The sequence below is a fragment of the Melopsittacus undulatus genome, unplaced genomic scaffold (genome assembly GCF_012275295.1).
Source record: "Melopsittacus undulatus isolate bMelUnd1 unplaced genomic scaffold, bMelUnd1.mat.Z mat_scaffold_391_arrow_ctg1, whole genome shotgun sequence".
Taxonomy (NCBI): domain Eukaryota; kingdom Metazoa; phylum Chordata; class Aves; order Psittaciformes; family Psittaculidae; genus Melopsittacus; species Melopsittacus undulatus.
This window is the reverse complement of record NW_022994291.1, coordinates 24719-40469: the sequence shown is the minus strand read 5'-3', so window position 1 is coordinate 40469 and position 15751 is coordinate 24719. Positions and strand designations below refer to the sequence as shown.

Below are 15751 nucleotides of genomic sequence, written 5' to 3'. Positions count from 1 at the left end.
TCTTGCTCAGCATCTTTGTTGGTGACATGGACAGTGGGATTGAGTGCGCCCTCAGCAAGTTTGCTGAGGACACCAAGCTGTGTGGTTCAGTTGATACACTAGAGGGAAGGAATGCCATCCAGAGGGACCCTGACATGCTTGTGAAGTGGGCTGATGCCAACCTCATGAAGTTTAACCATGCCAAGTGCAAGGTCCTACACCTGGGTTGGAGCAATCCCAGGCACAGCTACAGGTTGGGCAGAGAAGAGATTCAGAGCAGCCCTGTGGAGAAGGAGTTGGAGGTGTTGGTCAATGAAAAAATGAACATGAGCCAGCTTCAGTGTGCGCTTGCAGCCCAGAAAGCCAACTGTATCCTGGGCTGCATCAAAAGGAGTGTGACCAGCAGGTCAAAGGAGGTGATCCTGCCCCTCTACTCTGCTCTCGTGAGACCTCACTTGGAGTACTGTGTGCAGTTCTGGTGTCCTCACCATAAAAAGGACATGGTACTGTTGGAACAAGTCCAGAGGAGGGCCACGAGGATGATCAGGGGACTGGAGCACCTCCTGTATGAAGACAGGCTGAGAAAGTTGGGGCTGTTCAGCCTGGAGAAGAAAAGGCTGCATGGAGACCTCATAGCAGCCTTCCGGTATCTGAAGGGGGCCTGCAGGGATGCTGGGGAGGAACTCTTCATTAGGGACTGTAGTGATAGGACAAGGGGTAACAGGTTGAAACTTAAAAAGTGGGGGTTTAGACTGGATATAAGGAAGAAATTTTTTACTGTTAGGGTGGTGAGGCAGTGGAATGGGTTGCCCAGGGAGGTTGTGAATGCTCCATCCCTGACAGTGTTTAAGGCCAGGCTGGACAAAGCCTTGCATGGCATGCTTTAGTGTGAGGTGTCATGGCTCACGGCAGGGAGGTTAGAACTAGGTGATCTTAAGGTCCTTTCCAACCCTAACTATTCTATGATTCTATGAATGCAGGAGTACTGATATAAGTCCAGAAGAAACTGGAGGAACTATCCACAGCTAAGACACTGCAAAGAAAAGACAGAGTCAAATCTGCCAGCAGAATCTCGCTTTTTGATTCCACACTGGTTTTTTTTTCATCAACTGCAATGCAAAAAAGATGTGAAAAGTTTCTGAAGCCATGGCACTGCTATCAGGAGCAGTGGAAATGCATCCTGCTAGGCACTGGGGATTAGTAGTTTGGTCAGGTTTCTTTTTTACAAAGAAAGTAAAGTATGCATGTAAGGTTTATATTTAAGTGCAACCAGTCATTCCAAGCTTGTTTTAAGGATATTTTTATGAAGATTTTTTTGATACAAAAGTGAGGTTGCCTTGGCAACTGTAACTATAGAAAGCCAGAGTAATTACTTCCAGAAAATGCTTCCTAGTGCTTTCTCCCTCTTAATAGGAATGTGTAACTGCCTTGTTTTAAGCTGCATTTATCAGAATGTTACTCATCATTGGTTCTACCCTTGAGCCATGGGAATCCAAAAGTATGTGCTTAAAGCAGGTCGAATAGTGCAAAACCAATCTGCAAACACTTATTTCAATTAAAAAATGAAAGTTGGATCATACGTAGCTGCTCTAGGAGGGAAGTGAAAATTTGAAAAGACTGCAGCAGTCTGTGTTCATATTGCAAGATCTCAGTGAATAAACTGTGCCAGGTATTCATCTATCTTCAAACACAATAACTATTCACTTTTGTGAACAGCAGGCAGAAGGAATTAAGATTGCAATTTAATATACTTCCTAACTGTATTCATGTAGACACATATACTGAATCATTGCACAGCTCTGCAATGCATATTGTGGACTTTACTGTGTTGCTGGGACAAGTTTAAGGTCTCTCCCATCCACGCCAGTCTGGCTGGGAAAGTAGCACCATTTAACACAATGGGTATCAAATATACATGGTCAGCATCTGTTTTCTAATGATTCCCAGGCTTACAGAGACGTTAATGTCCTTTAAATAACTAGAATATTTCTTACATTTTTACACCTCTCCAATGATTACACAGAGACCTTGCCTCAGTGAAGTGTGTTTTCAACACTGGAACAGTAACAAGGCATTCAAAAGTTCAATGTGATATTCACAAACTAATTTTCCATGAGCTTCTCAGTGAGTAACAGCAAGACTACTTTAAAAAATAACTTCATAAGATGGATGCATTGAACAAAATTATGTATCAAATTGTGAATTCTGAAGCCAGAGATATGAAGGTTTAAATAAAATGAGGATCTGCTGTGCTGTCTGTTTTTGGCAAAATTAAATACAGCCTTTGAGCCTGGGTTTAGTCATCCTAGCTTGTATTCACTTTTATATAGTTTGTCAGACTGAAAAATCTCCCGTCTTTTCTCACAATATGCAAGGAAAGACATATACTGCCCTATACTCTTGATTTACCTTTTGATCAATATATTTGTTTTCTTCAATTGCTGATCTTTTAGAGTGGTCACATGAGGAAGAAGATGCCGAAGGAAGCCTTCGCAGCAAACAGCTGGTATCTTGTTGCTGACGATCAATAAACTGCTTCATGAAACTTTCCCTTGTGAACAAATAGAAGATATTGATGGATTAGAACTCCACGAAGAGTTAATATTTGGTTTTCTTTAGGACATGTCACAGCCCACTATTGCTAAAACGAATAAACTCCAAGAAGTTCTACTGAGCTATAGATGTCTAAATGGATGGAATGCCAAAACAACTGATAAAACTTAAATTCATTTATTAAAGAAATCCATACCTGAATTCAGAGCTGGGAGGCTTGCATGCAGTTTCTACGAAAATAACTTTATTCCTTTCAATAATTATTTATTTATTCATTTACCAGTGAAAGTGTAAAAATTTGAAGAGCCTTTTGCAGTTTTCAGTTCTGAGCTCATCAAACAGCAAGCTGTTACTTCAGTGTACATCAAACACTGCTATAATCCAAAGGAAACATACTCTCTGCAAGAAATTTGTTCTTGAAGATTTCAAACAACATCTGTTCAGATAACTGCTTTGAATGCCAGTATTAAGGCACTTCAGCAATTTTGTCCCTCACACATACCATGTCTAAAATGTAGAAGCATTTCTGTTTACAACATATGTACATTCATCCTGCTGTATTTTAAGTTTAGTAGAGCTGCCCTAATTTCAGTGTAAGCTGACTATGTCAAAATTAATACTTATCTGAGAGCTCTACAGAGTACAATAGCTTCAGATTTAAAGATAGGATTCACTAGTGATAGTTTGAAGTCTCTTTCAGTAGTTAGCAGGTCACGTATTAGTGTACATGTTCCCCCTACTGGGAAAAACACAGCTAGAAAGAAATACCAAAAAAGGCTGACTAGGAATAGAATGCCCTCAATGTATAACCAAACAGTATTTTGATACTAAAAGCAAAACATCTATGACTGCTTCCCTGAGGTTTGGAAAGTTGTTTTTCTTGACTAGCATTACACCTTTCATTCAGCTAAGATGATGCAAACAGGTCAAAACAGCTACCTTAGCTTCCTTGTGAGTTTAATAAAAAAAAATATAACTTCAGGAGACCCAGAACCATGACACCCATCTTTCACACCATCCTCTTTCCTAGCATGTGCTTGGTAGAGATACTGGAATGGGCACAGCTAGAAGACCTCTCTGGCCAGCTACAGAGCAGCCCCTGGATTTCAATAAGCTTTTTTTTTGGGACCACACAAGAGTAACTGAACTGTAACTGATGACCTAGTAGACAACAGAGGGTTGGATCTTTTATTAAGGTGAATTTTACAGGAAAATGGTAACTATGGAAATACAAAGAGTGGACAAGGTCATCAGAGAGTAACTGGTATTGGATGGCCTGTGTTATCCCTCTAATGATTTGCTGCCAGTTGACCTTATCTTTAAAAAGCTACATGAGAATCAATTAGATTAGCAGTTGTCTATGTCAGCCAAGAATCTAAAAACCAAATGTGAGTGGAGTAACAACAACACACTTTTCAATCATATTGTACTTGTGCTGGTTATGGTCAATCCAGTTGCTTTCACGAATACATTAAGAAATTTTAGGATTATTATTTTTTCCTCCAAAGTAAGAATGAAGTAAAACCAAAATGTTACATCCTTCTGATGCCAACATTAATTCTGTTTCATTTCCGATTTTCTGAACTATCTGCTGAGCCCACAAGGAAACCAGTTAAATATCTCGGATGCTACATGGCACCAGAGAAGTTTATGGCATACTAGCAAAGGAAATATTTCAATACCTTATTTTTGGAACTGTGAAATCTGAAGGAAGCTTGGAGATTTTCACCATTTGTGGCCTGTTAGGAAATTTTTCAAAGATGCGTAGACGCAATGGAAGCTTCTCCTTTGTATCTGCATTTGCTTCACTTTGCTTTAGCTGAAAACAAGGAAATGAGACAAAATGACAGAAAGGGAAATTTTGCTCTGTAATATCACAGCCTTGTTTTCCAGAATCCAAATAATAACGGCAATCATTAAAAGAAACAGAAGATGGCAGCAAAGAACTACAGAGGGTAAATTTGATAGGAGTTACTGGTATGCTTCTGCTAGAAGCTGACAAATACCTAACAATACCATGCCTTTAATTGAAAGTCATAAAATGGAAGGATTGTTAATAATTTTAATTTTAAAATATGAGGCGTATGAGTGTCCCATTCAATATGCTTATTTCTATGTTTTCTTCACAGCTCCCTTACACTTTATCAAGCAAATAAACACCCATGGTCTTTTCTTATTAGGCACATCTTCTTGTATATGCTGACAGCTCTTGAATATTCAAATAGAACATGGCATTTTAAAAGGGAGCATTTCTAAAGGAATCTAGCTCTCAGAACACGAAAATAACTGGAAAATTACATTTAGATGAGTATTACAAGTAATAACAAAGGACTTAAAAGAATCCATCGACATCAGCAGTTCTGAGACAGAGCTTCAGCAAATCACACAATGCATGTTGTATTTATAAATATGCAGAAACAGTTATTCCACAGAATATCATATATTTAAGTAAAGAAAAGGCAGATACATCTATCTATGTGGACAAATGATGGTGAAATCTAATGATATATGATAAAAAAGATATAATATGGAGATAGGATTCTTAAATTCTTACTACCTGATGCAGCAATTCATTTGTGTCATTGCAACAAAACACCAAGTCAAAAGAATCAGTTAAATTAATTTTTACATTTATTTTAATTGCTATGTGTATTGCATGCTATTTCAATCAGCATACATCTCTCTGAGATTATTGCAATTCTTCTTCTCCCACCTGCTTGTGAACACAGGCTTAGAAGCTTACATTTTAAAACATATTTTCACCATCAGCGCCTGCAGGGAATACTGCTGACAGACATCAGCTATAGATTCTCACAAGGCTAGGAAGTCAACCAGAGTTTTAACTTTTATTTGCACTGCCTAGTGAAATACTTGTTCCTGCAGCATGCTATAGAAGAACAACTGCTCAGCTTCACTGTCATGCTATCAGCAACATCACCACTTCCAGCCACAGGATAGCTTAAACAGAAAATCAGTTCTTACTTGGCTAGATACAAGTTGTCATATACATGGAAAACTGCTTGAAGAGCTACAAAGACTAATGATTAATGGTAAAGCAGTGAGTCAGAATAGCAGGGTACTATTGCATAAATCTTTATTATGTCCTGTCCTATTTGCTTTATTAATGATCCTTAAAAGGAAGAAATGATGACATCAATGAAATCCTCAATATTAAAATATGAAGAGTTGCAAAAACTACATTGGAAGGACAGATTTAGAAAAAAGGGCAGGAAATAACAGACAAAAAAATCTATAGCAAGAATAAGAGCAGAAACTAATCAAGAACTTGTACTTCAATATTGCATCAAAAGACCAATTTGTACATCAATTACACTACCTGCTAAAGGCTATGCTCACAAGCAGTCTCTGTTGGCTAGATGTTATATAGGTTTAGAAGACAGTACAGAAGTCCACAGCTCCAGTATGTGGTGCTTTGAAGAGACTATACCTCAGTATGCATTCATTTCTAAATAACTTTCACCAGTCTTATACTATCAAGCCAAAACAGTGCAGAAGACAAAACCAGCGGAGAGATACATAAACTAACTGGGGAAAGGGAATAAAATGGAGAGAAAGGCTAAAAGGGACCAATATTTATACTACATCTACCATAAATAATAAAGTAAGGTGAAGGGTGATGATGTAGATTTGTGTAAGAAATATTTGAAAACTTAATTATTTTAAGCATATAATAGAGTACCCCAAATACAGGAATGAGAGGATGAAATTAAGATAAGGAATGTCTAGAATGAGAACAAAGATTACTATCATTACAGGGAAGTCTCCAAGTGTTCAGAGAGGTCTCTGGAGGGAAGTGCCTCATCATTTCAAATTCAGGCTAGACAGAACCCTTGAAACACCAGAGTACTGCAGAAAGAAATCACGCACTGACAAGGAAATGATCTGGATAATCTAACAGGGCTTTTCTGCAATATTGTACTGTGGAATAGCTTTGGAAAATGATGTTTTTTAGAGGAAAAAAGGTTTGCAAGTTTCTGCCATTTGCTTTTTAACAAAAAATAATTGCATAAATATGCAGATTTTTGGCATGGAGAATGTTGCCATGCTATGAACTCCTGTTTACAGACATCAGTGTATACAGATTAGAGCATATGATAAATTGCAGACCAGACTGGGGAGAGCTTGGAAGCAGAAAAATGTATAGATCAACAGGTAAGCAAGAGGACAGCAATATCCCCAGTCTAAGCCAGGTGACAGCAATATCCCAACTCTAAACAGGAGAATGATTCAAGGTAGTCTTTAAAATAACCTGAAGTCTAAGCAGTCAAAGCAGTTCCAAAGAATATTTCCAATTATTCATGCTGTGATACTATTACATATGGGGAAGTGTGAGGCACTTAGCTTCACCACATTCTTCTCTATGCACTTAGGGTGTAATTGTTGCTCTCCATGCCATACATCCTACTTTGTATTGCTGCTTAAAACCTTTACACTCCAACTTTCTTTAACCCATATCAAACACATATTTTTAGAGGTACAGGGTTATGTTGAAATGTGGCAAGGATGGTGCAGACTGTACGATGTAACAGCCTGGAACATGGAAGTGCTCTAGGACTGGTAACATGAACAAGATCACTTAAACAGTTCAAAAGGCTAACGAGGGTGAGCATCTCTTAGTATCACCCATTTTCATTTAGAGACAGCAGCATTTTTGCAAACTGAAAGCTCAAATTTAACACAGTCATTGAGTTTCTAATACATTGACACTTTGGTGAGAACATGCCAAACAAGAAACAGAGTTAACCACAGACAAAAGGAGAAGACCTACTCTTCCTAACTTTTTGCTTTGTTCCCTATTTACTTAATTCTGATCACGAAAGAAGATCCAGCAATGTGCAAAACGTAACGAGTTTTTCACGCCATTTTCATAAGGTCTGTGAGGCGAGGGTACGCGAAAATCACTTAAACACTCTGTAAATACTTCAATGAAATTAAATGATCATGAAAAATGTACTGTAATGCTCTAACTCTTTCATTTTAGTTGACAGTTTTCATAACAGGCTGAGATCAATCATGTACAAAACTAACAGCTTTGCTACTGATGTACACACAGTTATTTAGGAACTGGCCAGCTGCCCAGAATAATTTCACAGTGACTGAAAAGTTCAAACCTCTTGAGAAAGTCCAGGAGTCTCGCTATAGGATAGTTTTAAATTAATGTCGTTAGGTACATTATAGTGCACTGCTAAATATCAACATTTTTCACTGCAAATCTCCTTTAGGGGCTGTATTTGAAGAATAAAATCACTATACAATATCTGTGTCACATTCTTAGCAGGAAATGCTGTGTACTCCAACACCAAACGCTTTGAGCATGGAAGTGCGTGAGGATGAAAGATATGACAAACTGATAGCAGCACCCAGCCAAGAGTTTTCCAGAATTTTTTACTTCTCCAACTACTCAGGTTTAGCATCATCTTTGGCTTGTCAAATAGGGCTTTGAATGAAATCCAAATCATTAGCACTAAATCAGGTGTACACTAAACAACAAAAAAGGCAGATTAAATGACCTATTTTTCCCCTTTCTGATATTATCCTTTAGTTGTATGGATCTGGTGAAATTTTGGACATGAATGAGCTGTACTAAAAGAAGATATGCATATGAATAAGCTTACACAGTACACACTCAGCTTGGGCATCAAATCGTATCAACATGTTTGTACCTGTATTTGATTTAGAGTTCAACACAAATCATTGGTGAGAACTGCACCTTGAAAAAGGAAGGTAAAAAGTAATCTGGAAATTAAGATTTTAAAAAAACCTCAAACAAAAACCAAACTGAACTTTGGAAAAGTAACACGTGCAATTTTAAGAAGCAGTATTTGTGCTGTGTAAATCTTATTAACACGTCTATAGAGCTATACAGTGCATTCCAGAGATGACTACTTCAACCCTGGAGCGAGAGGAAACCTGCGGGTTTCCTTAGGCCTCACCACGGGAGACCAGCCACTATTGGGACCTGCACTGCAGACAGCCCCATAGACCTATGTCAGAGCTTGTCATGCAGATCTACATGCATGAGATAACATAACTGTTCTGTTCCATTGCATTCCATTGCATTCCATTCCATTCCATTCCATTCCATTCCATTCCATTCCATTCCATTCCATTCCATTCCTTGCACTCACAATGAGTTGTATAATGATGAGACCATTATTTGCCAGAAATGCCAAGCGGTTTTCAACACCAAAAAAAAAACCACTTTCAAAGACACAAATCAGGAAGATTACAGGTGGAAAGAGTATTTATAAGTAAAGTTAGGTTTGGCTTAGTTTAGTATAGTTGATTTTAGCCTAGCCTAGATTAGGTTATATTTTCTTTCCCTAAATCTTTCCTAGCGGTGCTGTGGTGGTGCAAGAGCAGTGCAAGAACCCAGCCAGAATGGGCCGGGGAAGACCTGACAAGGGGGGTGCTCAATGCTACAGAGGACAGGCAACAATCCCGGGGCCACGCTGGGGCCACCCTGGGAGTCCAGAACTCTGCCTCCCCCGGATGCGGGGCACGAGGGCCAGCTGCGTGGAGCACGAGCTGCTGCCCTTGGGCCACACTAACCCAAAGGAGCCCCATGAAGGGGCTGTGCTCGGCTGCAGGGGAAGGCAAAAAACCCCAGGGACACTTGCTAGGCCACCTGGGGGGAAAAAAGCTCTTCCCCCCCCAGCTGCAGGACACGAGGGCCACCTTCGTGGAGCACGAGCACCGGGCGATAACCAAGCCGGAATGCACCGAGGAGCCCTGACAAGTGGTCCTGCTCAGTGCTCAGAGGAAGGCAAAAAACCCCCGGGGACCGGTGCCAATGTGCCCCGGGGGAAAATTCCTTCCTGACCCCAGTGCTGGCGATCGGCTACTCCCTGAGCACGTGAGCAAGACCTGCTCCTGGTCCACGGGCTGGTTATGGCTCTTGGGGGAAACTGGCCCTGCCTTTTCTGCCTCCACCTGGAGCCATCTCAGGGGCTTCCAAGAACAGCAAAGTGACCCTGGCCTCATCAACCCTGGCAGCAAAAACCCTTCCTGTGCCCGGCAGTGGGAGCTCCAAAGCACTGCGGGAGGGCACTGGGCCGGCTGTGGACCCTGCTTCTTCTGTCTTCTGCCGCTATCTCCCCAGAAGATGAGGATGGCGATCTCCCCAAAGACTAAAGACAGATTTCCATCCATCCAATGAGCTGCAAGTGTGACCCCTCCAGGGGCTGGAATTGCAGCAGAGAACCTCCAGCAGCTTCGGGCAGTCTTCCGTCCTCTGCCCCTCCAAGTAATTCCAGGGGTGCCTCAAGGAATTCCTTTTGGGTGCCTTCAGGCTCCAGCTCTGTCCTGGTGCCAGCACCAGGCTCTCTGGCAGTGGGACAGGGGAGGAGGCTGCCTTATACTGCCCCGGGGCATTGTGATGCTGCGTTGGTGGGTGGTGGCCCTGTGACACGGGGGTGACGGGGCCTCCGCAGCCCCGCCCACTGCAGCCCTGCTGCTGCTGCCCCTTGGCCCAGCATCCCTTGGAGAAAGGCTTTTGGGGTGCTGGCCCTGAGGCAGTGCCTGTGCTCAAGAGGCCCCCAGGATGTCCCTGCCCATGGCAGCCACACACTGGGCACTGCTGCTGGGTGTCCTTGTAAATTAATCTGTGTGTTCAGACTGCATCAATAAAGGCATTTATACCACGTACAGTCAGTTGACTGTGGCGATCACAGATGTGAAAGAAAGGGGTCCTGGTCCCCTCTGCATGAACTTTGCAGAAACTTAGAGAGCATACAGGATTTCCTCACCATTCTTCATCATTACACCAAGAGGCGTTTGCTGCCATGCTGCTTATGGGGAGGTCTTCTCTTGGAAAGAAGAAGAACTGAACAAATCTCCTCTGCGTTTGTTACACAGTGATTAGCTATTTCCTTGTTCGTTAACATTCATGTGCCTAGTTTGGCAGGTTGCCTCTTGTATTGCTACTTGAATGCAACACTTCACTGTCTGCTGCCTAAGTCCGTGTTCTCAACTGCTCAATAAAGTGTTTTGATTTCAATTCGGTTTAAACCACATGGATTGAGCAGCTTTTCCCTGCAACAGTGACTCAGTTGTGTAGAACAGTTTTAAAACCTTCAGCTAAGTATCACCTAAGGGTACTGTATAGAGTGCAGAGATTTAGAGACTGGCACCAAATCCCCCCAGCACATTTGTTCAAGTCCTTGTGATGCAGAATGACGGCTGGTCTCTCTCCCATAGGCTTATTTCTTGTGTGGTCTATTGGGGGGAAAGAGAAAAGTCACCGCGTTTGTTACTGGAGATGGTGGTATAGGCTGCAGAAGACAGCCTCAGCTGGGCTCCTATCTGAAATGAGGACATTTTTGTGCCTGACTGAACAGTGTTCTTTTAGGCAAAATATCTATGGTTTTCACATACAGTAGCAGAAAATGCTACTGCCTCTGCCCAGTTCCAGTAGAAAGTGCGCATAATCACCTCTTGGAAACAACAAGGAAAATGCAGTTAAAAGCAAGGGGCTTTCTCCTAAATCTGACATCCCCATCCAGAAACACTTTGCAATTCTGCAAGGGGCTAATGAGGATACACTCACAGCACTGAATGGACAACTGTCTAATGCACCAGTAAAGAGGATCATTACTGGCGCCTCCAGGGAAAAGCGGTGTGTCGTATTAGTAGGGGACTCTACTTTGAAGGGCAGAGAGGCATCCATCTGTCGGCCTGACCTGGTGTCAAGGGAGGTGTGTTGCCTACCAGGGGCATGGATCAGGGATGTTGCAGAGGGGCTCCGTGCTCCAGTAAATTCTGCTATTATCCACTTCTAGTTGGCCATGTGGGTGCCAGTGATACTGACAGCAGTAGCCTGGAGAACATTAAGAAGGATTGCAGAGCCCTGGGAGAGGTGGTTAGGGGCTCTGGGGCTCAGATAGTTTTTTCACTGATCCTCTGGGTCAAAGGGGAAGGCCTTGAAAAGGCCAGGTGGATTTGGCAGGTTAATAAATGGTCAGAATGGTGGTGCCATTGTCAGGGGTTTGGGTATCTAGAACATGCGACTCAATCTGGGAGGCCAGGTTTCCTGGAGGCTGGTGGAGCTGGTCTAACAAAGAAGGGAAATAGCTGATTTGGTAGGAGGCTTGCCAGACTGGTCAAGGCTGATTTAAACTAGATGTGTTGAGGGATGGGGGCATCATTCCATCCCATCACTCTCAGCCAATTGCCAGCACCTGTATTAAATGCTTGGAACTAGTCAGAGCTGTTTCAGCCACTCCAGCCAATGGGCTGGCTTCATTTGGAGCTCAGCTCAGATGCCTCTATACAAACACTTGTAATATGGGAAATAAGAGGAATTAAGAGATGCGTGCACAGTTACAGGGATATGATATCACCAGCATCACAGAAACATGGTGCGATGGAGTGACTTTATGACTGGAGTGTTGGAATGGAAGGCTACAGGTGCTTTAGAAAAGACATCTATTTTATGTCATAAATAGCTATCTATGACAGTGATAGGCTGGAGAGTATGGAACTCTATCTGGGGACTGGTAATCAGTCTACAGAGAACTTGTGGGTCATGGTCAAAGGGAGAACAGCTATGGGGGACATTATTGTGGGGATCTGTTACAGACCACCTGATCAGGACTCTGTGGACAAAGTGCTCTATGCACAGATAGAAGCAGCCTCACACTCACAGGCCCTTGTCAACACGGGGGACTTCAACAATCCTGTTATCTGTTGGGGCGATGGTACAGCCCAGCACAAGCAATCCAGGAGGCTCATCAATTGTGTGGAAGACAACTTCCTTCTGTAAGCAGTAGAGGAGTGTCGTGGTTTAAACCAAGTCCCCCAACTCCCAGAGAGTTAGGAAGGAGAATCCAAAGAATGTAGCCCCCACGGATTGAGATAAGAACGGTTTAATTGCTAAGGCATAACACAAAACCCCTGCTGCCATTTACTACTACAAATAATAATGATACAGCAAACAGCAAGTGAAAAGAATACAACACCCCACCAGCCACTGATCCATAACTCACTACACCCTGCCCGGCTGAGCACCATGTGCTCCCTCCTCCATTTTCCTCCAGCTCTACCCTCCAGCTTTCTCCTTCCCAGTATGCCTCCTGGGCATCACGTGCTATGGTATGGAATACCTCATTGCCTAGCCTGGATCAGGTGTCCTGTCTCTCCTTTCTCCTGGCCTCCCCTCCTCCACCTGGCTGGAAAAAACCTTGAACAAAAACACCCTCAAAACATGCTCAAACCATGACAAGGAGCAAACAAGGAGAGGTGCCATGCTTGACCTCGTGCTCACCAACAGAGAAGGGCTGTTTGGGAATGTGATGATCTAGGGTAGCCTTGGCTGTAGAGGTCACGAGATGGCTGGATTCGAGTTACTCAGGATAGTGAGGAGACTAGAAGAAAATGTGGCAGGAGGGCCAGGATGCCTCCATGGGTGGATAAGGAGCTGCTGAGAAAATTAAGAGGAGAAAAAAGAATCTTATAGAAGGTGGAAACGAGGACAGGCAGCCTGGGAAGAATACAGGGACGATGTCCAGGAAGCTAGGGACCAGGTCAGGAAAGCTAAGGCCCAGTTAGAATTAAATCTGGCAAGAGATGTGAAAGATAACAGGAAGGGGTTATATAAGTATATAGGAAACAAGGCACACACTAGGGATAATGTGGGCCCTCTCCAGAAGCTATCAGGAGAACTGGCTACCCTGGATTTAGAGGAGGCTGAGGTTCTCAATGACTTCTTTGTCTCACTCTTCACTGGCAAATGTTCTGACCACACCACCCAAGTCTTGAAGGGCAGATGCAGGGACTGTGAGAATGAAGACCTTAGGCCTGCTATAGGAGAGGATCTGGTTAGAGACCATCTTAAGAACCTGAACGTGCACAAGTCCATGGGACCTGATGAAATCCATCTGTGGGTCCTAAAGGAAGTGGTGAAGGAAGCTTCTAAGCCACTGTCCCTCATGTTTGAAGAATCATGGCAGTCAGGTGAAATTCCTGATGACTGGAAAAAGGGAAATATAACCCCCATTTTCAAGAAGGAGAAAATGGATGATCTGGGGAATTACAGACCAGTCAGTCTCACCTCTGTGCCTGGCAAAATATTGGAGCAGATTCTCCTGGAAGGCATGCTAGGGCACATGAAAAACAACAAGGTGCTTGGTGACAGCCAGCATGACTTCACTGAGGGGAAATCCTGCCTGACCAATTTGATGGCCTTCTATGATGGGGCTATAGAACTGATGGACGGGGGGGAGCAGTTGATGTCATCTACCTGGACTTGTGCAAAGTGTTTGACGCTGTCCCACATGACATCCTTGTCTCTAAACTGGAGAGACATCAATTTGATAGGTGGACCACTTGGTGGATAAAGAACTGGCTGGCTGGCCTCATGCAAAGAGCTGCGGTCAGTGGCTCAATGTCCAGCTGGAGACCAGTAACGAGTGGTGTCCCCAGGGATCGGTCTTGTTCAACATCTTTTTCACAGACGTGGACAGTGGGATTGAGTGTGCCCTCAGAAAGTTTGCTAATGACACCAAGCTGTGTGGTTTGTTTGATATGCTGGAGGGAAGGAATGCCATCCAGAGGGACCTTGACATGCTTGTGAAGTGGCCAGTGCCAGTTACAGGAAGTTCAACCAAGCCAAGTGCAAGGTCCTACACCTGGGTTGGAGCAATCCCAGGCACAGCTACAGGCTGGGCAAAGAGATCCAAAGCACCCCTGCAAAGAAGGACTTGGGGGTGTTGGTTGATGAGGAAATGAACATGAGCTGGCTTCAGTGCACGCTCACAGCCCAGAAAGCCAACTGTATCCTGGGCTGCATCAAAAGGAGCGTGAACAGGAGCTCGAAGGAGGTGATCCTGCCCCTCTACTCTGCTCTCTTTGAGAGCGAGAAGAGTTTGTGTGTGTGTCTGAAGGTGGGATAGCATTACAGGACTGTGTGGCTTAGAGTCCCACCTGGTGAAGTCTTTCCCGTACTTTTTTGAAAGAGGTCCCTAATTAAAATACTCCTTGAACTACATCAAAGTATTTTCTGGGAGAAAGCAGCTGGAGCTACAGGACATGGTCAGCAGTGAGTGAAGAGTTAAGTGATGTGCACAGACAAGGAGTTAATGCTTGATCTTGCTCTCTCATCCTCTTTTAGCTAACTGCCTACATATACCAGTTGTGAATTTTGCCCTTTAGGCTCACTTAAAACAAATGGACACATTGAAAGCAAGAAAAAAATCCTCCCATATAGGGACTGTAAAACAGAACCTAAATTGATTTTAACCACATTCTGTGCTGCCTTGGGGACTTTTCAGTGAAATGTATCAAAACCCATGATTACAGTGGTGATGGCACTCACAGTAGCAACTGCACTGTTGATAACTTAAGGGTAAAATAAACTGAAAAACTGCCTGGCAGATGGGAGGAACATAATTACACATATGTTTGTCATATGCACCAGATATTTTTTTTATAAGCAACATTTCTGTGTTACAGGGTTTATATGCCGTGTGTAGTACAACTTGGTGCTGTGACAGCTATTTATTTCCCTATTGTTCATTTAAATAACTTTTTCTTCAATTTTGCATGAAGTCTGCTAAATTAATACGATAGCGTAAGGTTCCACAAATGTGAGTATTAAAATAACTTCCTTCCAGTATTTGTAGCTCCTACCAGTACTTCAGGAGCAAGTGCTGCTGACAAGATACAACTGCAATTCAAATAGTACAAAATTCCTCTAGGAAAATTTGGCTAAGAGTTAGTCCATCTGTCTAATAGAGGACAGGAATCTAGTGTGTCAGAGTTTCTCTTTGATCAACTGAGATAAATAAGATGAATTTTTCAGAGCTACTACTTCAGACTGTCTACAGACGCAGGCAAACATTGCTACATTGATTACACTTCAGCCATATTTCCAAATCTTTTCCCCTCTGCAGTGGCCAGAATTATACTATTTTAAGAAACAGATCTGAGATTCTGTGCAGGGTCTTTAATCAGGGCAGCAGGAATGTGCTTTCCAGACCAGATTCAACCTTCTTGCCATTAGACTGAGGTACTTACCTAACTAAGTTATGGTTGCTTTAGTCTCCCTTTACAGTCAAAAGTGACAGAGGTACTTGAGAAGGAAGTCAGTTCGGATCTTGGGCTGGCCACAGCTTTCAGACATGATTATCTTCATTGACTAAGGAGGCGACTTGAATCCAGTATGTTGTTTAAATCACAGGTGTAATTCCCAGTGTTAGGC

The 15751-nt window shown here is 42.8% G+C and overlaps 1 protein-coding gene across 1 annotated transcript in view; it reads right to left on the bottom strand.

Annotated features, from left to right (window-relative positions):
* Positions 1-15751, bottom strand: part of LOC117438495 (sodium leak channel non-selective protein-like) — a gene marked incomplete at its 5' end in the record, with an annotated part of 53903 nt that overhangs the window by 16056 nt on the left and 22096 nt on the right. Inside the window, 2 exons of the mRNA XM_034073987.1 lie at positions 2389-2530; positions 4215-4351. Coding sequence (XP_033929878.1) covers positions 2389-2530; positions 4215-4351 — 279 coding nt within the window. The remainder of the gene's footprint in view (positions 1-2388; positions 2531-4214; positions 4352-15751) is intronic.